This window comes from Aspergillus oryzae, chromosome 5 (assembly GCF_000184455.2).
Source record: "Aspergillus oryzae RIB40 DNA, chromosome 5".
Classification (NCBI taxonomy): domain Eukaryota; kingdom Fungi; phylum Ascomycota; class Eurotiomycetes; order Eurotiales; family Aspergillaceae; genus Aspergillus; species Aspergillus oryzae.
In genome coordinates this window covers 1,732,766-1,752,461 of record NC_036439.1, presented here as the reverse complement: position 1 = coordinate 1,752,461, position 19,696 = coordinate 1,732,766, and the positions used below count along the sequence as shown (strand labels likewise).

Sequence of the window (19,696 nt, the reverse complement as noted above, 5' to 3'; positions counted from 1 at the left end):
GCCTCTCTTCGATTCCTCGATCGCGATTCGACGTCATAGGCCATTCCTTCCAACATTTTTCTGATCATTCTGAATACCCCGGTTTTCCTGTGTTTTTCAATCGACATTCCCACGAAAGCAATTGTATCGAAGGAGGGGTGTGCAGCATGATGAACTATCATGCTAACCACCAGGATCACAGTGCAGTACAGCAATGCATGATCGACATCCCCCTCATGCGATAAGCCCATAACGGAAATTCAGCGAGGCTAATGCGCGCGTCAAAGTCAAATTTTCGCCCTCTGAACCGAGCGCTATGGCGTAGCAAGTATAGTCGGAAGTATGAGGAGAAGTCCAAAGTCATCCCTCTGATAAACACCGTTCACATCTTAGTGTATGTAGAGTTCTATACCTGAGTACCCCGAGAGCGTGAGGCGTTGCGCGTCTAAATCCGCCATCCCAACCTCACATGCGGCTATTGCGGCTCCGAAACTATACTACCTCGTCCCTTCATGAGCTACACTGGACGACGATACGATTCCTTCGATTCCTACTATTCGGCCGAGTCGAATAGCTTGAGTACTAACTACTACTAGCACATATAGTCTCTGAGTTGTCCAAAATCATCGGATCTCGGGGAATCAAGGTATATATAATACAGTACTCAAAAAAGATAAAGAAAGTGGCGGGGGAGGGGTCATTATTACTTTTCTTAACACAATCTTTTATCGACCGATAAGACTTTAGAAAAAAAAAAAGTCCAAATACCGATAATAGATAGTCCAAACTCCAAACAGAGTGGCATTAATGCGCGGACACCAATGGTCTCCAACGGGTCCGCCGATCAACGAACGATCGGCATTCGGCTCTCGGATATAAAGTTTTGCTGGGATGAACTTTTCATGCCCTACAGTACAGCGTACATACTTACTACATACAACGGGCAGCGATGAAGAAAGTCTAATCCTCCAACCCCCTACGTGAACAATGAACCCTTTTTTTGGTGATTCTCGGCGGCAACAACCGTACATAACGTTTCGCCGTACACCCACATACATACTAGTACATAACTATATGAAAAGTACGTTGCGCAATCTGAGACAGGTTGGCGCGCACTTGTACGACGTGGTTAGGAGCCAAGATTGTCGGGTGGCGGTTTCGTGTAACCTACTAGTCGTTGCATGCTTTTTTGTGTTATTGTTGGTTTTACTTTTCTTTTTTTTTTTTCGGGGGATCTTCGCAAATGTAGGTTATGGGAGTTTGTGGCTGGGAGCTCTCCCTTACTTTTTACTTTTTCCTGGGACGCTTGGTACTTTAGGCTTTCAGGGTTGTCTGTTAATGGCGGTTAGTCACGGGTTTCAAATAGAATCCCATGTGGTTGCCATGCTTGGGATTTCAAATATAGCTTCTTAATCCGGATATACACATCTATTAGTTGACTGGGTATGCTATGCAGCCCTATATATTCATCATGAAAGCATGTCCTAGATGTCCAATCACGAGAACTAACTTATGCTTCGTGAAAATATATAAGATTGTGACACAATGACATATTTCCTTAATTTATCCTTTCCAGACTACACTCCTTCAGACAGCGGAAATATATTTCAACATGAAACCGAAAGAGCTAGGGTTGGGTATGTTGAAGTATCTCAACCCAAAAAAAGAAAAGAAAAGAAAAAAGAAAAACAGTAAACAGGTAGCTAGTACCGCAAAATGCTGTGCATACCAGTTTCCGTGTTGAAGGAACCAAACACAGTACACGTCCCTGAGAATAAATATCTGACCTGGAAACGACAAAACGATACTCCCAATCCTCCCTCAACCCATCGCAGTCACGTTTCATAACCACCCACAGAATACCACTCGACAGTACCCCAACATCAGCCTACCAGGAGCAGCAGCAATTAGCATCTTCCCACTAACCGCTGATACAACCCATTTGGGCCAATCGCGCGCACGTCGTGTCTTCAGGCGCCCTACCGGCTGCCAGGGCACTCTGTGCGCCCTTGTCCTAGGTTATAAAAGCAACTAAAGGGCGCTTACACGGCCGTGCAATGGTGACATACAGATCCATACTGTAATCATCAGCTAGCATGAAAGGGATATCACTGCTGGACGATCGCGCAAGCGGTCCCCTAGCTGCAGAGGTAACCCACGACAAGAGCGCAGAGAGTGCCCTGGCGGTATGTAATTCGTACTCCTGAAGTCACATTAACCTGCATGGCGTGTTTCCCACGCTCTCATAAATAGAAGAAGGGACGGGGTAAATTAAAACATTACCACTTGTAATAGACTAGATGGCCCTATGCAGGCCAGGAGAGACCGAGCTTCGCCACGACAGATCGCACGGCTGGGATATCCTCACCGCTGTCGATGTAGACGGCGCCCAAGATGGCTTCAACGGTTGTGGCCATGACTTTGTCGGAGACGATCCCGCCTTGCGAGGGGTTGACGTAGATGTAGCGGTCAAGGCCCTTTTGAAAGCCTGTTCTTGCTAGAAAGGCGTTGCTGGCTTTGCCGCTGTGGGTGTCGTTGATTTGTCCTTATGGATTGGTGAGTGAGATTGTCGTCATAGGATGCGAGCTAATTAGTAGCTTACCTCTTGTTGCATGGGCTTGGTATCCGTCTTTGGCAAGGACTAAGCGTAAGGCTGCGTCGCCGAGTTGGGCGAGGTCTTTGTGTCCGTCTAGCCGGTGGGGGGTGAGGATTGCCATGGAGCCTGGGGTGCGAAGGGCTTCATGGATGGTTGCGGGGTTGGTGAAGGTGTAGTTGATTATTTGCTCGATGAGTTGGATTCGGGTGTCGGTTCGGATGAGAAGGCTGGACATTGTGCCGTTTGTTTGGTCGTGAGTGATGGCTAGGGTATGAGGTGATTGTTGCAGATGGAGCACTGGGGTGGAAGAGCAAGAGATTCAATGTTGGGCTCTTTATATCTTACCCCTCATATGTCTGAATCATGTGACGGCATCCTAAGTCTTTGGTCACCATATCGATGTATATTCCGACTGATGTGAAAGGTATTAACTTAAGGAAAAGTGTCTTATGTATCTTATGAGCTTTCGCTTTACTAGGTGAAATTTTAGAGGAGATTGTAGACACTCAATATACAGTTATCTTCGATAAAGACAATACTTCGACTCGGCACGCCGCCATGAGTAAATAACAAAAGGGGATATAAAAGAGACATCCAAAACGATATAACCAACATATTCCATGTCCATGTTACCCTTAGCCAAGGGATACTTCCAACACCTCAGTCATCATTCAAGAAATATAAACAACCCATGACGCCCAAGCGTTCCATTCCGCGTGTCCAAAATTAACACAAAAAGCACGCTAAAAAACAGCAATGAGAAAGCAAAAGTTTAGTGACCGTATAGGTAGGTACAAATTACACAGCATAATATGTGAGGGTACGGAAGACAGAAAAGAAAGGAGAAGGAAAAGAAAAGAATGTGCACGGCATGGTTCGAGGCATTCAAGAAGCCTAGTGCGGAATACATGTAGTAGGACGTTCGCAACGCCGCCATATACAGTGGGACGATCATCCAGGTAGAGGTATGTCAGGTAATATGTACGGCAGACCGAGGGAAGCAATGGAGGAGAAGCTTTTAGGCAAGCGAAGAGTGCATTGCGGGTTTGTAGTCATGTTCGGTGATGGTTGTTGAGTGTTCTAGTTCGGTTGCGGTTGGTTTTGCGACGTCCGATGGGTGACGATGCTGAAGCTTGGACAGGGTGTTGTCGGTTATATCATCAAAAGTGTGGTAAGTGTCTTCGGTCTTTGAGGGACTAGTGCCGGTGACCGAGGTATCCTTGGCGCTGAAGCCCCCGTCCGACGCCGAGTCGGACGTTCCGACAGTAGAGATGGAATGAAATTCATCCTTATCGATATTGCCATTATGTTGTAGGTGGGAAGCTTCGGCAGATGAAACACTAGACGCGTCATTCTTCACATCCAAAGGCAGCTCTGCGAAGCTATTCAGTTCCGTCAATCCCAAGCTCGATACCACAGACCGCTTGCTAGGAGACGGAGGCCCAGCAGTTGGTGAGACGGGAGTTGACATTGAGCCATAACCCCGATAGGGATTTCGCGGCGGCAGTGCAGGAGGAGCCCTCTTGGGGATTGTCACTAGGCGTGCACGAGTGAAGGTAGGTGACTGACGCTTCGGGCTCGTTGAGGTCAAATCTTCAATGGGAGAACTAGGGAAACCGTCGCATTTCGTGACGGTAGCGTTGCTGACCTCGTGGATTTCGACGTCATCGTCCACTAGGTCATCGTCACCGTCATGGGTGGCATGGTGAGAGTGATCAGTTGGGTGCTCTGGGATAATAGTGTCCCATCCGCGCTCTTCAAGATCCCACGGACTTTTCTCTGCCCGTTCGGTAAAATCTCGATTACTTCGGGAAGAGGCGCGGCTGATAGAAGTCCGGGCCGTCAGAGGGGGTTCGTCTGTTTGAGTGCCTCTGTCAATACTGGCGTAGCTCTGTACACTGGTCCGCCAACTGTTGCGTGGTGAACTATCAACGCTGTGCCGGAAGGTCGAATAGATAGGACTGTTAGGGCTGGGTCGGAATTCAAAGCTATCCACGTGTGGACGAGTTTTGGTGCCTGCTTCGCGAATGAAGAGGCCCTCAGCCTCCAAAGCTTTGACGCCGAAAGGATCGGGGTCATCCGCAGCCGGGATTCCAAACTTGCTAGGAGGAGAAGAACTACCAGAGGCCGGTACTACTTCTACATCCCCAGGGGTCGGTGCTCCCGCAGCAGGTACCAGACTCTCGTCGACATCCTTATCGCCCTGGGCCGCCTTGACAGTCTGGATGAGGGTTTTAATCGACGTCGGAGGGCGTTTCGCTTTACCGGCCAAGATATCCGTCACTGATATGCGTTCACCATAGAAACGCTCGTTCTCGTCGGTGCGCTCAATGATTATCGTTCCATCTACCTGGACGCCTGCATACAGACCCCGACTTTTCATGTAGGTCCATATGGGAGCTTGGCGCTTGTGAACCTCGGAGTCGAGTACGCCCCCCATACCCACTGGGCCTGCGGATGCGCTAACTTCCCCGCCCAATGTACAACGAACCTTCTTGAATGCTTCTAGTGCCTCATAGGTATTGATCACGACCACGCAGTCATAAATATCAACGCCCGCCAAAAAGCCAATGCCCGCGGTATGAAGCATGATACCCGAGGGAGGACTCCATTCACCGGTCTCAGGGATTCTGGCCAAGAGGACGCCACTTCCACCCGAGCCGCTGAGCCAGAGACCCGTACGCATCGTGGTAAAGATGGCAAGACCTTTCGCGCGCTTGATAACCTCCGTTGGGATCTTCTTCAGAACTCGTTGCTTGCCCTTGGGGCGATCTATCTTGCCACTCTTTGCACCATCTGTGCTTTGTTTTTGGCTCTCTTCATCGGCGTAAAAACCATCTTTGCAAAAGCTTCGTAATATGCGAGCCGCCTTGTCGCTTTCTCTGTCCAGGGTCATCGGCCAGAAGGCTTCGGCACCAACCCGATTGGACAAGCGATTCACAGGGTCGCCCAATTTGTCGAGGGTATGCCATGCCTTGTCAAAGCCCTTTTTGGAGGTCCCTTTGGTCTTCTCCCAGAATGAGGGCGCCATTGTGACGATTTGGATCTCGCCTACCGTCTATGCGCCACACATAAAGAAAGAGGGAAAGTGAGGTGGGACAGGGTTGATTTTGAAAAGGAACAGCACGGAAAGGAACTACCTCTATAACTCGAATGCGGATATCTTAGGGGAACTCAATGCGTCGAAAGCAGCTCGACATGTAATGCGATTGGCTGCCCTTGATTGCCTAATGCGACGTGAAAAATGTACGATGAGACAGCAGACGGGAACAGTGCGTCGCTGACACAGCCGCGGAATGCGTGGTAGAAAGGCACCGGAATGTCACTCGATAGGAAACGGGAGGTTGAAGATATGTCAGAGAAATCTGCAAAGTGAAGTTTTGCAGACGAGAACTACATTGTGCAGCAGAAGAGGATAAAAAGTCAGTTTTGATGTTCTTTGCTCCGTTCGATCCGTGTTCCAGACCCGCCGGTCGATGAGGTGGGTGGCGATGAGTCGTACGCATGAAAGGGAGAACCATGGAACTTGCACGCCAAAGGACCATGGGAGAAGGGTCCGGCTTACCTCGGACAAACTCGTGAACTGTAGTCCAGGGCAACTCTTCACGTCAATCAATATTCGATAGACTCCGACAGGCACCAAGGTTTTTTCGTCGTTAATTCCTCAAGGGATATATGGGAAGTACAACCGATATAGTAACCGAGCAAGGAAGTATGCCGAAGGGAGCCAAGGGACATATATTGATTAATCTAGCTTCACAGAACACCCTAGGAAGTCCAAAAGACTCGAAGAAAGGATTTCAAGGAGGTGGCAATAGTAGTAGTGTAGATAGTTGATGGATGGGAGTAGTCGTGATGATATGCTTATATTCTCAAAAAATATGAAAAGGAAAAAATAAAAAATAAATTAAATAAATATAAGGAAGTGGAGACAACGAACAATCGAAAATGGACGGGTATTACGGAGTAAATAAACTATGAATCTCTGCCCAAGACCAGCAATACCAGGCTGGATCGACGAAGCATCGTTCAAGGAGGAGTCAATGCGAGTGGCGCCGTGGCTTAGAGCTGAGCAAGAATAATCGGGTGGATGGGAAGGGACGGGATATATATTGGATAGTATAGAAGTAGGCCGGCTGCTCCGGACAGGTACCCCAGGAACCGTCCAGAATCGTCAGTATTAGAATAATACTTAGAAGAGAGAAAAAAAAAAAAAAGAAAAAAGAAAAAGGACACCAAAAAGCAGAAGCATCGGATAGATGGCAAGGACGAGAGAAAAAGAGGAAACTCCAGAGGAGAAAAGAGGAGAATGTCATCATAGGCACAACTCCGCCATCGTCATCGGTTGATAAGCAGGAGATCGATTAGTTGCAGCGGCTCCATAGTGGAGTCGTGCCCCATCTTTTTTCTTTTTCTTTTTTTCTTTTTTTCTTTTTTATTTTTTTTCTCTACCATTTCGTCTTTACACAAAGAAATTTAGGTTAGATTGACTAGGGATCATCTCTTTTTTTCTTTTGACTATTCTTCCTCTCCTACCTCTTTTTCGACCTACCATTGAACTAGACTAGAACAAGTTAAAAAGAGTTTATTTGATAGATTGACCCGATCCTTCGGTAGCCCTCTAGCCGTCCGTCAATGCCTTTGTTCATAGATCGAATCCATGGTTCTGCTAGGAAATTTCTTCTCTCATCTCACTATTCCCTGTACAGTGTATGCAAGTGTAGTACGTAGTCTATACTCCGTAAATGTGGCTTTAATTTCCCTCTGTAACACATGCAGCCCCATTTTCATCAACGGAGCCAAAGATGGACAGCCAATTCCCGTTCCCGATTAATAACTATAATCGGTGCCTATGTACCCAAGGCATCCATCCGTGCCTTCCGTGCTAGGATTCCTGCCTAACAACGTAGAAACCGACTCGATTATCGCAACCGGCGTCGAAAGAATCCCTTTAAACAACTGATATCCCGCTAGTTACCTTAGAAACCCAAGGGGGTGAAGAAAGGGAACGCAGAGAGGAAAAGTTGCTGATCTCTCAACCGATACATATGACAGCTCCAATTCTTCTCCTCATCCCTTTCAGCCCCCAGCCACACCTCGATATTTTAGATTTGGGCTCCTGTCTCCCTTTCGGCCCGCTGGTCAAATCCCCGGGTCCATGAAACCCTAGCCAAGGGATTATCCTGCAAACTTTCCCTTTTGCCCCGTCGTTTCATGACAGGTCTGATTGGAATTCCAGACACGCCCTGGAAGGGATGCAGTAGTCGTTTCGATAGTTTCGGGAATTTTCTGCCCGTCGGATATTGCTCTTTGTTTTATTTTATTTCTTGTATTTTTCTTGTCAGTTTTCACTTTCCAAAAAAAAAAAAAACCGGATGAGAACCAATGTTGTGTACACACAACCCGGTTCTCGGTAGTTTGCTTACGACCCTGGCCTGATGGCTGAATGGCGTAATTGTTTAGAAGTGAGGATGATGTATTTTCTTTTCCCGCTCTTCCCAGTGACCTGGTAGAGATCCCAGTCTCCCATGCGGACGATCCATCCACCTCTGAACACAGATCCTTCCCAAACAGGAAATACTCAGATCGTCACAGATCCCGAGATCCGGCCGCTTTGCTTTTTGGGACACGCATGACTGGGCCTTATTCTCCACATAGGGTAGGATGAGATTGACATGAACCCAATGCACTATAGCCACTATGTGCTGTAGTTCTCAGTGACAGCTCCGGCCTAACGCTTCGTGGTATGGCTAGTGTTTATAGTCAGGGTGGTATTCGCACCTAGGATGTAATTGCTGCAGTAGTCAGCGGTAGCGCGTACTCTTCCTACACAGCATCCTTTTCTGATGCTGACACTTCTCGATCTATTTGATTTTGATTTGATTTGTTGATTTCTTCCCTATTTTATTTGTGGCCGTCTCGCTCTGTTTGCTTACTAGTAGTCCCTCCCAACGGTCCCACATATTGGCCCTCTGGAGTCTGGCCCCTAGTCGATACCTCCTGATTCGATATCCGGACGTCATTGGCCCAATTTAAGAACATCCGAAGGTGATAAGTCATGACACTCGTCCATATCAGAACATCTCTTCGATATCACGTGTGGTGCAGGACACATTATCACGAACTCACACCATGACCCACCGAACAGGTGAAAAAAAGAGGTCCACCGTTCCATCATCCACACGCTCTGAAACCGAACCTGACCATAGGAACACTCCACAAGGGCTCACCTCAGGGCCTCGGCCCCGAAGCCTCACTCGTCGAAAGTATATACTGTGGCAGAATCCATGTGGCCACCAAACAAACCACCCTGACAGAGTGCTGTAAACGAGCCTAGCCTCGGTATCGTCCGAAGAAGCAGACTACTACGTACATACGTCGAATGTGCACGTCCGATCGCAGTAGTCGGACCCGACAACTCGAGTCCATCTAGTCTAGCTCCTGACTAGTTTAAGCTTACTATCCTTTTTTTACTTTTTTTTTTTTTTTTTAATCTCTCTTCTCACTACTGTGTACGACTACCCCGTATTCCCCCTGATCGATTAAAGATCGGTTGATAAATGTTTGTTGCCACTTAATAGCTCGATCGGTGATGCTTAGTCTATTCTAATTTCAAATAACCATTTGCAGTCTTGTAGTTGTCTTCATTTCCATTTCCATTTCCATTTCCTCTAGGGCCATACCTAAGCAGAAGTAATATACCAAAATAGAAAGTAATCTACACGACACAGGCCAAGTGCAAATCCCCCTAATACGGAGTGACACCAGCACTTGCATTACAATCCACCTACATAATGTACATAACACTAAGACCCATCAGTTACAGATACCCCGACATAGAGACCATGTCTCAGAAGCACAGGGACAATTCCGATCCCCTCGACTTGCGTCGACGTTTTCCACCATACAAATTAACTACCGAGAGTTTCTTCTTAAATTCTGATTTTTTACTCGCTTCCATTCTCCCACGAGACTTGCGATCGGCACCACCCATGCTTGGGGGATACTGTCTGTTCGCATTACCCGCGATTGGATGTATCATTTCATCGACGGGTTAGTGGGATTTGTCTGGGTCTTTTGGATGTATCTATTCTTACTCTACTTGATTGGAGTTCGGTCCGTTAGCTTGGGGCTAGTGGGTAGCTTGGCCGCTAGAACGGCTTTGGAAGTTATTCGCTAGAGATGATCTATCGTGGGTTCGTGTTGATATATGTAAGGGTGGTGGTGTTTTGTTGGGAGGGAACTTCGTGGTGACTAACATCACGAGGTTGGTTTATCTAGAATTGATCGATGCAGTAGTGGATTCCGACACGTCAGGAAAAATTAGAATTTACTGAGAAAGTTGAACATGGAGGTCTACTGACTCGTAGACGAAGTCTAAGTAATCATAAACATACACTAGTCGACTATACGATTCACAGAGCGCCCAGCTCCTTCAGCTTTCCGATCAATCCGTCGACGTCCTCGACCTTACCGCCGCCCTGGCGGGCTGGGGGTTCTGCAGAATGTTAGTAAACACGCTAACCTTGACACGAAGAAAAGAAAAGCTTCAGTAAATGAACAACTCACCAGTGACCTTCAGCGTCTTCAACCGCTTCTTATCCTCTATACCAAAGTCTGCCAGCGTCTTCTTCTCCAACGGCTTCTTCTTGGCCTTCATGATGTTCGGCAGAGTGGCATACCTCGGCTCGTTGAGTCGCAAGTCGGTAGTAATGATGAGAGGCAACTTGGCCCGAAGAGTCTCAACGCCGCCATCAACCTCATGGGTAACCTCCACGGTTCCCTGCTCATCCTTGATATCCACCTTGCTAGCCTGCGTCGCCTGAGGCCAGCCCAACAGGCCCGCGAGCATCTGACCCGTCTGACCCTGGTCACCATCGATAGCCTGCTTCCCGAGCAGCACCAGGTTGATGTTCTCCTTGTTGACAACCTCCTTCAGCATCTTCGCGACGGTAAGAGGCTCCAGGCCCCCATCGTTGGAGTCGGGGACGTCGACGTGGAACGCGCGGTCGGCGCCCATGGCCATCGCCGTGCGGAGGGTATCAGCGCATTTGGCTCCGCCCGCGGAGAGAGCGAGAATGTTCTCGACTTTGAGGGGACCCTTGCGCTCACGGAGACGGACGGCCTCCTCGATCGAGAGTTCGTCGAATGGGTTGAGCGAGTGCTTAACGCCGGAGGTTTCGACGCCGGTCTGGGCCTTGTTGATACGGGGTTTGATCTAATTTCTTGAAAGTTAGTATTTGACAACAGCTGTCATGTTTGACTCGGTAACATTGAAATGACGATGTGAGCGTAGACCCCTCCAGCATGTCGGTGGTGGACTTGCGGCCGGAGGTGACTCTTTCACCGAAGACGGAGAGCACGAAAGAACAAAAACTCACCGCGTAGTCGATCACCCGCTTAACGGGTACTAAGATACGCAAACCACTGGCCATTATGAATGATACTGTGAAGCTCTTTTACTCTGTCAAGCCAATGGAGGGCAAGAGCCGTGTGGGAGTAGAAAGTGAGGTAGAAGAGGGTAGTGAATGAGGACCGATGCGTCGGAGCAGATCCGGGGCAGAACAAAAGCAGGTGACTTGACTTTCCAGGGCGGAGAGCTGCTGTTACGCCGACGCGGCCCGACACCCTCTTCCCTTTCCGCCTCAGCCCCTCCGCTTCCAACCGAGGTTACGGCGACATGACCAAGGCTTATATGGAAGAATGGTTGGGATTTGAATTGGTGTTTTAGAGTAGCGGACTACAGGAAATGATCCATTACATTGTGCGTAGATGTTTGTCTATTCTGTTCATTGAATCGTGCCCTCGTTCGGTGGGGTCTATCCTCACACAAACAAACACACATACTCTCTCTAGTCATGTCCATAGCATGTGATTCCTAGATCTATTACCATGTCTCCTGCTTATACCGCCCGGACTTCTCCATGCCAAGCAAATACTCTTCTGCCTCTTCTCTGCTGAAGCGCTCTGCGTCGGTTTCCCCACCGTTCTGGAATGCCTCAATTAGTGCCTCCCGAACAGCTTGCGGCATCCTTCCTGACGAGCCACACACATACACCGACCCACCCATTTCATGCAAGAGTCTAAAGAATAGTCCAAAGTTATCTCGGATAACGTCCTGCACATAGACCTTCTGTTTCTGGTCTCTGGAGAACGCCGCAAAGACCTCCAATTTAACCAACTTACTAAGCTGCTGCCACTCTTCATCAAAGAAGAAATCGGCATTCCGGTTACGCCCCCCAAAGAGGAGAATGGTAGGCCCAATAGTCGGCTCAGCCCCGCCATTCTCCTCCTTGTACGCCTTGACAAAGGCAGCTTTCTCCCAAATCATAGACCGTAATGGCGCGACTCCAGTGCCGGGACCCACCAAAACCGTTGGTCCAGACAGTTGACCCAAGGACGAATTCAGGCCTCCGCGCTGCAGATGCACTTTCAGGGTACTCCCCGGCTGGAGTGCCGAGATATACTTTGTGCAGACACCCTCTCTGATTCTCTTGATTATGGTCTTGTATTTCACGATGGCGATCAATAGTTCGAACTTGGCTCCGCCTTCAGGTGTCCGCTTTAGTTCGCCTCCGCTGGCAATGCTGAATTGTCGTCCTCTGAGAACGGGGAAAACCGACGTCGCATGCTGCCATGGGATCTTCACCGTATCGAACTCATGTAAAACCTCCAAGATACTGCGTCTCGGCCGCGAGGTATAATCCCAGAGCTCATCCAGGAACTCGGGGTTAGTAAATTCAAGTAGTCGCTCCTTCTGCATTTCATCATTGGTGTAATGGGAGATTTCCGAGAAGAACCTCCGGCGAGGGATCGCTCGAATATCTAGGTAGTCCATAATGATCGCACGTAGTGTCAGTTTCGGATACGATTCCAGGTTAGGAATGGGTGGTAAAGGTAGGTCTTCGGCGGAGTGCTGACTATTAGCGGGGACCAGCGAGACCAACTGATCGGCCTGTTCCTCCCAGCCCATCATCTGAATCAGGGCTTGGACGTCCTCGGTGAAGTTCTTCGGCATGACGGAGATCATGTCGCCGGGGACATAGGTGACTGAGTCAGGGACCGTCAGGGAGACGTGTCGTACATCTTGCCAGTGTTTTGCAGGTGTCACCCGTTTGTTTTGGATCAGTGTTGCAGTCAGTGTATCTGGGATGGGGCGGAGGTCATGCTCTAGTCGGGATTTTGAATCCTCAGTGCTCTGATTCTCTGTTCTTGGGACAGCAGGGTCCGTGTTGGATTTTGAGGTTTGATCCTGTAATTGCAGCACCCATTTTGGTGGTAATTGGACATCATCCGGTATCGGATGCTGACCCTCAGGAAGAGGGTATGTGTCCAGCAAGTGCTTGCGGAAGTCCGTTATCCAAGGAATAAATGTTCCCTCCAGCCTAGAATATCATTAATACCACGGGTATAAACATAGGGTAGCTGACTATCCACGTACCCTTCAGGATGTTGTTGATCCGCCTCTCCACTAAGATAGGTTTCATTTGCGCCCAACTGAACCAATCTCTTACATAGCTTGCGCGCAGCCCAATTGAATCTTTTCACACGTTAGAAACCAATCCAAACCCAAACCCCAACACCCAACAGGAAAGCCACTCACTTAGGATAAGAACTATCTCCCAACCCAAACGACGTAAAACTAACGCCCTCCAAAAACGTCGCCGGAAGCCTCTTCAAAAGCAAAGATCTCCAAAACGTCCGTGCATTAGCTGGTAGATCTCCCTGCCCCGTCGTCGAGATAGCAAAGACAACAATAGTATACGAGCTCAATTTCTCCTGAATACCACTATTAGCCCTGACTCTATTTGACCGCCATGGCTATAGATGGGGTTGGGGAGACCGCACTGGCTTAACATGGTTCATCTCCGAAACCTGAGTCATGAAATGTAGGCGCTCGGCCAGAGACCCCAGCTCTTCGGCCACCTCTTGGGCATTGCCGGTTTCCGAGCCATAGAGGATGAGAGCAGACCGCTTACGAGGTCCAGAGCCCTGATCCTCGCTCATAATGCAGGTGCTTTTACCGCGCTGCTCGTCTTGTATTGGGGTTTGATAACCCCTCCATTTTTGCGGTTTTCGCTGGCGGGACGGAATGACGTCAGGCCGAAGTTCGCTGCATTATTTGAACTTTTTATATAGGGGTGGATTATGTAATTATGCATTATTTATGTGTATACCTATGCTATTGTTTCTATACTCCATAATCCATCTTCCTAGTCTCTTGTCTAATGGACACTTCGCTAAGTACAAAGAACTCATTAGTTATCACTTGCTACAGGTTACTGTCCCATTGCCGTTCAGTTCTATAGTTAACCACTTATCCTAGGCTATCCTAGCCTTCCAGCTCTTATGAACCCCGCATGTAGTATATACCTACGCCACGTACTACGTCCACCCTTGTAGGTATTGTCTGTAGTAATTATACATACATGAAATAAAATAAACTCGCTGTTCAATATGGCAGCTACCTTTGATGCCCAACACACTTGCATTATCGGGATTAGTATTTAATGGCTCGGACGCAAGTGAAATTATAGTCGTTCGTTTGCCTGCGGAAATATGATGTTTATCCGTGTCAGATTGGAGTAATTCGAGTATTGGAAGCGGTTACGAGTTACAAGATACACAAAGTAGTGGGATAAATATAAAGCCCTTTGCATTCGCACTAAGGCATAGGAAAACCTATAATATGGACAAAACCTATACCAGGGCCAGATTACTTTGATTAAGTTACAAATGTTTCATCTCTTTTGTCCAGTCGCAGGCCTGCCTCCAGCACTGCCTACTCAATAGAACACGAATGTCTTCATGTTGATTTACCACACGTAGTTGACCCAGGCACCACTTGGCTCATAGCAATAGATATAGTCAAGCTGCTGTGGTGGGATAACGAGATTTGAGCCCCTCTTTGCCTGGTAGTCGGGAGGGTGATTAGGGTGATGGCTGAAGTGCAGTATGAGCAAGCGATCCCAGCAGAGATATATACTGTAGGTGTAAACTTACCGCCACAAAACACAGTTAGCTGTGTTTTGGATGTCAGTCAAGACTCCACTATAACACCAACCGTTAGCATACATAAATAGAGTAGAGGTGAAACTTACGGGTGCTCTAATTTTGTGAGCTTTTCAGCCTCGATTTTCTCCTGGTAAAAGTCGCCATTGGAGGTGTAGGCAATCTATTCAGCAGATAGTCAGCTCTAAGCTCAAATATTAGACTTGATCGGCGTGGTGGGGGGTTTATACATGAACTGATTCGCCAAGAACAACGGAAGTGTAGAGAGCAACGGTGGTTGCGATGAGCGACTTAGTGATCTGCATGTTGAGCGTTGGTTTATTAGAATTAAGGTCTTATTAGAGAAGAATAGAAGGTTTGGTTGAGGAGTGAGTGAACGACGATAGAAGAGAAACGTAGTCCTTTAAATATCTTTCAGTCTAAACAACACGATCTACATCAAGTTGTCTATTGTGATATCATCAAGATAGCAAAGTTTACTCGACTTCCGTTTGCATTCATGATATCCTACTTTAGGGGAGTTTCAAGGGCCAGGCCCTATATAACGCCCAGTGAGCTGGTCATCAAAATGCCCATAAATGTCGACATCACAACAACGACATTTATACAATGACGCTAAGCAAGTTGGGCTCTATGTGTTACTGGACGATTACCGATCATATACACCGATAAAGTATATTTACTACCTGGCCGGATCTGATGCATTGGGGTAGGCCTTGACTTTTGGTTGGAACAGCATGAGGTTACATTGGTAGCACCGGTTCAGCTCCGATGTCATCTGTCATGGTGGAGCTTGGAAACGCGATCCAAGTAAATTATACAATAATGACCTTTTCATTCTATCTAAACTAGTATATAGCATTTGCCACGGTATAATTGATTTCATGGTGCAAGATGGCCAGAGCTGAACATCTCATACATCGCTTCCCGGAGCTTCGTCCAAGAACTCTGCAGCCAGTTAGCTATCTTGGTTAGACAAACTTACTTTAGTGACAGGTGAGGATAGCCATAGAGGATGACTACGCGTGTACTATCTACGAAATACTAATCCAAGGTAGAAGGGCCATATCTGTTGAGTACGTATACTACTGCGAGCTAGTTGAGCTTAACAAAGTCGGTAATGCCGTAGTAACAACATGTATTGGTCGGGAATGACTAAACTAAGTACATCAATGAACGTCCTTACATATGCTACTCTATCCTATCCTGACTATATTCTAGTCATGTCCTAAATATACTCGCATCTTATCCTGGGTAAGTTGAGTCACGTGGTACCATTTCTGGCAGTTGCGGTTGACCTTGAATTCATAGTTACGATGAGGAGTAATAAGATATTTTAGATCATAATTTAATATTCGAAAGTCCATAGTGATGGTAGCTTGATGCAAGTATATGGTGTGGAAGGTGTGCCTCCTGTATCATTTCAAGGAAATGTCAGAGAACCGGACTACTAAGAGAGTACTGTGTATACATCATGTGGAGCATACAGTCTGGCTCTTATATAGCATACCGAAGAGATCGCCTAGGACACTCATACCTCTCACAACTCCCTTGCTAAGGAGCGTTGGAACCAAAGAATAGCCCCATTTTACACACCAGCTCATCCACTCCCTACAAGTCAATCTTGAACCAAACCAAATTTCTCAAAAGGAAACCATTATGCAATTCCGCTCCACCATGCAAATGCATCCATACACACATATATATGATATAGAAAAACACCGCTCATAGAAAAGAAACCACATTCGAAAGAAAGAAAAGGGTATCTCTGAAAGTTGAAGCGCTCTCCCGCTTTAATAAGTATCCTCGTCACCGCCGCCACCACCATCCCCGAATCCATCATCCCCATACTCATCATCACCGCCATCGAAGTACTGCTCAGCGTTATAATCGCCACCCATCTCATCATCGTCATCCTCAAAGTCATCGTCCATGATCTCCTCCTCAGCCTGTTCATCGTCTGGCTCCAGGAGATCATCATTCTCACCACCCTCGTCATCCTCATCGCCCGTCTTCCGCCGCTTCCCGATATCTTCATCTTCCTCGTCATCATCCTCGAATCCACGCTTAAGCGGGGGCCGCACCATCTGCGCAACGAACCCATCCACCGCTGCACCAGCCTTGAAGTTCGGCTGAATGACCTCCCAAAGATCGTCGCGGGGGAAGAACTTCATGACTATTTCGAGCATCATTAGCAACTACCACTCCCCTTCGCCAAGTATACCTTAAAGGAAAGCAAGAGAAAGCGCGAAAAACTCACTATAAGGCCGCCCACTCAATTTCGGAATAGCTCTCTTCTTCTTCTGATACTTCCCCGAATAAGACGGCATACCGTGGAACGGATCGAAATGCTGTCTCGCCGCCTTCGAATTCCTACCGGACAAGCCCGGATCAAGAACAGAGTAATAAGGACCATCGTGGAACTGCTCGCGAAGAGCCCGGTACAGATCGACTTGCTTTTGTTCGCGCTCGCTTAAGGGTCGGGCTTGCGGGACGGTGTATTTCTGATAAATGAAAAAAAGGTCCGTATAAGCTACTTGCTCTCCTTTTTGTTCTCTCGTAATGGCTTTGCTTGTACTTCAGTTGCGCAAGGACAAGTTAGAGGGACGTACAGGGTAGAGGGGTGTAGGCGCAGTGTCTGGTTCCCCATTTGGGTCATTGTCCCAGGTGAATTCTGCGCCGGGCAGCTTTCTGCCCTTTTTCGCTCCGAACCGGGACATGGGTATGATTTGAAGGTGGACTTTTGTGAAGGATGTGCTGGGATTGTCCTGAGATTTTGGAGTGATAATCTGGAGTCACGGTTTCTTTGCGGCAGAAATGATGAATGAGGAGTAAGTTGCGGCGATCAGAAAAAAAGTTACGGCGGAGGTTCGACTCACCGCCTTCCCAGATGGGTCCTAAGGGCAATCAGGGCTTACAAGCTATAACCCTATTATTATTTAAGTGAATAGAAGGATGATTAGCGGGATATAGTGTTGCTCAAATTGATTATAATCTTAATAGGTAGACATAAATGTAGTAATGAGAAGAACTCTTCCAGTGCTGACAGAGCGGTACAGTACTGGTGATGCATGCATCGCTTAGCAATACAGACTTTATAGACCAACAGTCTCAACCTGGCTTCCACCATGCGTCACTGGTCCCCATGGTCCTTCGCTTACCCTCTGCTGTAGTGTGCGCATAATATCCTCGAATCCTGCCATATCACCGCCCGTTTCCTTTAGATGATTGTGCAATGCCACTAGCACCTCGTATTTCGCTGTTGCAACTTTCCAAACTGCATTTTGCGAATCGCCTGCGCCACCTGCAACAAACTCGGCATATGAGCGGGGTGCCTTGAAAAGATAAGGTAGGAGAACGGTCAACGCTGGTGGGGTGAGAGCTGCCCAGGCGCCCGATGAAGGAAGCACTCCTTGGGAAGCTGGGGACAGACTGCCCAAGCCCTGTTCAGAAGGAAGCTGGTACCGAGATGTGCCTGGAACAGAAGAAGTTACTTCCACGGAAAGCTTCTCCCAGTTTGCTGTGATAATAGATCTCATGAAGGAAATGGCTGCTAGAGAGACGTCCTTCATGGCCAAAATATCAGCCGCAGCGACGACGTCCGTCCAGAAAGTGCTGTGTTGGTTCAAGTACATAAAGTACAGTATCCGAGCTGCTGCTGCCTCTTTATGCCAATCTGTGGCTGTCTGACCAGAGGTATTGAGCTCCATCGTATCAGGAAGGTATAGTTTTGAAGGGCCGTGAAGAATCCTGCTCAACACATCCAATGCCTCCTTGTTGGGTGGGCTCGTGGGAAGAGCAAGAACAGGATTCAAGCCCTGTTTAGTAGCCTCCACAAGCAGAACTCGGGGAATGCAAGAAAGCACATTGAGTTGGCCGCTTGGGACAGGCCCATGTGCCCATTGAGCGGACGAGATAGTCACCGACGCGGAAATCCGTGATAAGATTCGGTCTAATAGATGCTTGGGGTTTTGTAGAAAATGATTAGGATACAACTCCGCATACTGCGCAACGTAAGCCATGATAGGACCACATAGATAGTTCAGATCCACAGGGTCCAACTTCGACTCGTCCAAGTAGTAACTCAGGAGAGAGGAATGTATATTCTGCGAAATAAGGAAGTCAAGAGCGGGGGACGAGAAAGTAGATGCTGCCTGGACAAAGGACCGAGCAATAAGGCCCGGGGCCTGGATCTCCAGGAGGTCATGGAAGAAGTTCAACAAGGTCATATGCATCAGAACATCAGTTTTATCGACCATTTCACAAGCCGCAAAATGCAGAAGGCTGCTACTATTGTATCTAGTCTCGATATCCGATATTTGGGAGCTTGAGATAATGTCCCACCGCAGGTTTCCAGCCTTCGCAAGAAAGCCCATCAGCCGGCCTTGGGCTACGGTTTTGTCGCGTTTCGTCAGGCTTCCAGGGCCGTTCTCAGTAAGACTGCACAATGAAAATAAGCGCCCGTAAACGTCTCTGTCGGTGAAAACCCTCCTCCACACAAGACCCTGCCCTCCAGTAGCCTCTTGCCCTTCATTGGAGCCTTCCCCATTCTCTAAGGGGCTTGTCAGATCAACTTCTAATAGTGCCCAGATAGCATCGAATGCAGCCTGAGCGACTGCAGTTGAGGAAGTCGAGAGCCAGAGTTCTACCAAAGAAGCGACCAGCTCAGAGTCACCACCCACGATGGCGGCGTCGCTGGGCGTCTGTCCCGCCTTGCTCAGTAAAGCTAAAGCTAGCGAATTAATGGGTGGCGATGGTGCCTTGAAGCCCGCAATGAAATCGATCGGGGGATCGACCGAACGGAGATCAGCGAAGCTGGTATATGCTGTAGCCTTGATAGCAAGAGTAGTGATAGGAGTGGGGTCCTCTTGGAGTACAGGAAGCAGCTGTGAGACCAGCGGCAAGAGAGTTGCAGGAACACTGCTATCCGTGCTCTCTGTAAGCTGCAGCTTCAGTTTGTCAATGATGGGAATGTCTAAGCGAACGGAGGGGTCGCGTTGGACTTGTTGCAGGTGAAGTTTCACCTCGTTATACGTTGATGGTATTGCCATTTTGTCTGAAATATTTCATTCACAAGCGACCCTCTCCCACAGCTGATGGATAGATAGA

At 48.0% G+C, this 19,696-nt stretch overlaps 7 protein-coding genes across 7 annotated transcripts; all 7 read right to left on the bottom strand.

Moving 5' to 3' along the window:
• Window positions 1–1,821: 1,821 nt before the first annotated feature.
• Window positions 1,822–2,970, bottom strand: AO090701000223 (uncharacterized protein; the record flags this gene model as incomplete). Its single annotated transcript, XM_023237419.1, has 4 exons — window positions 1,822–1,867; window positions 2,049–2,121; window positions 2,582–2,802; window positions 2,921–2,970. The coding sequence occupies 4 exons, from the start codon at window positions 2,968–2,970 to the stop codon at window positions 1,822–1,824; spliced, it is 390 nt and encodes a 129-aa protein (XP_023092043.1).
• Window positions 2,971–3,593: 623 nt separating this feature from the next.
• AO090701000224 (lipid-binding SYLF domain-containing protein) lies at window positions 3,594–5,606 on the bottom strand (the record flags this gene model as incomplete). The annotated part of the gene is made up of 1 exon (XM_001823042.1): window positions 3,594–5,606. One exon carries the CDS (start codon window positions 5,604–5,606, stop codon window positions 3,594–3,596), a length of 2,013 nt encoding a protein of 670 aa, XP_001823094.1.
• A 4,384-nt stretch (window positions 5,607–9,990) lies between these two features.
• Window positions 9,991–11,010, bottom strand: AO090701000225 (electron transfer flavoprotein subunit beta/FixA family protein; the record flags this gene model as incomplete). The annotated part of the gene is made up of 3 exons (XM_001823043.3): window positions 9,991–10,073; window positions 10,145–10,793; window positions 10,957–11,010. The coding sequence occupies 3 exons, from the start codon at window positions 11,008–11,010 to the stop codon at window positions 9,991–9,993; spliced, it is 786 nt and encodes a 261-aa protein (XP_001823095.1).
• A 452-nt stretch (window positions 11,011–11,462) lies between these two features.
• tah18 (NAPDH-dependent diflavin reductase) lies at window positions 11,463–13,582 on the bottom strand (the record flags this gene model as incomplete). The annotated part of the gene is made up of 4 exons (XM_001823044.3): window positions 11,463–12,960; window positions 13,017–13,115; window positions 13,179–13,354; window positions 13,424–13,582. 4 exons carry the CDS (start codon window positions 13,580–13,582, stop codon window positions 11,463–11,465), a joined length of 1,932 nt encoding a protein of 643 aa, XP_001823096.1.
• Window positions 13,583–14,391: 809 nt separating this feature from the next.
• AO090701000227 (uncharacterized protein) lies at window positions 14,392–14,892 on the bottom strand (the record flags this gene model as incomplete). Its single annotated transcript, XM_001823045.3, has 4 exons — window positions 14,392–14,518; window positions 14,579–14,626; window positions 14,677–14,750; window positions 14,818–14,892. 4 exons carry the CDS (start codon window positions 14,890–14,892, stop codon window positions 14,392–14,394), a joined length of 324 nt encoding a protein of 107 aa, XP_001823097.1.
• Window positions 14,893–16,380: 1,488 nt separating this feature from the next.
• On the bottom strand, window positions 16,381–16,917 carry AO090701000228 (DNA-directed RNA polymerase III subunit C31; the record flags this gene model as incomplete). The annotated part of the gene is made up of 2 exons (XM_001823046.3): window positions 16,381–16,763; window positions 16,848–16,917. The coding sequence occupies 2 exons, from the start codon at window positions 16,915–16,917 to the stop codon at window positions 16,381–16,383; spliced, it is 453 nt and encodes a 150-aa protein (XP_001823098.3).
• Window positions 16,918–17,682: 765 nt separating this feature from the next.
• On the bottom strand, window positions 17,683–19,638 carry AO090701000229 (uncharacterized protein; the record flags this gene model as incomplete). Its single annotated transcript, XM_001823047.1, has 1 exon — window positions 17,683–19,638. One exon carries the CDS (start codon window positions 19,636–19,638, stop codon window positions 17,683–17,685), a length of 1,956 nt encoding a protein of 651 aa, XP_001823099.1.
• Between the last annotated feature and the right edge of the window lie 58 nt (window positions 19,639–19,696).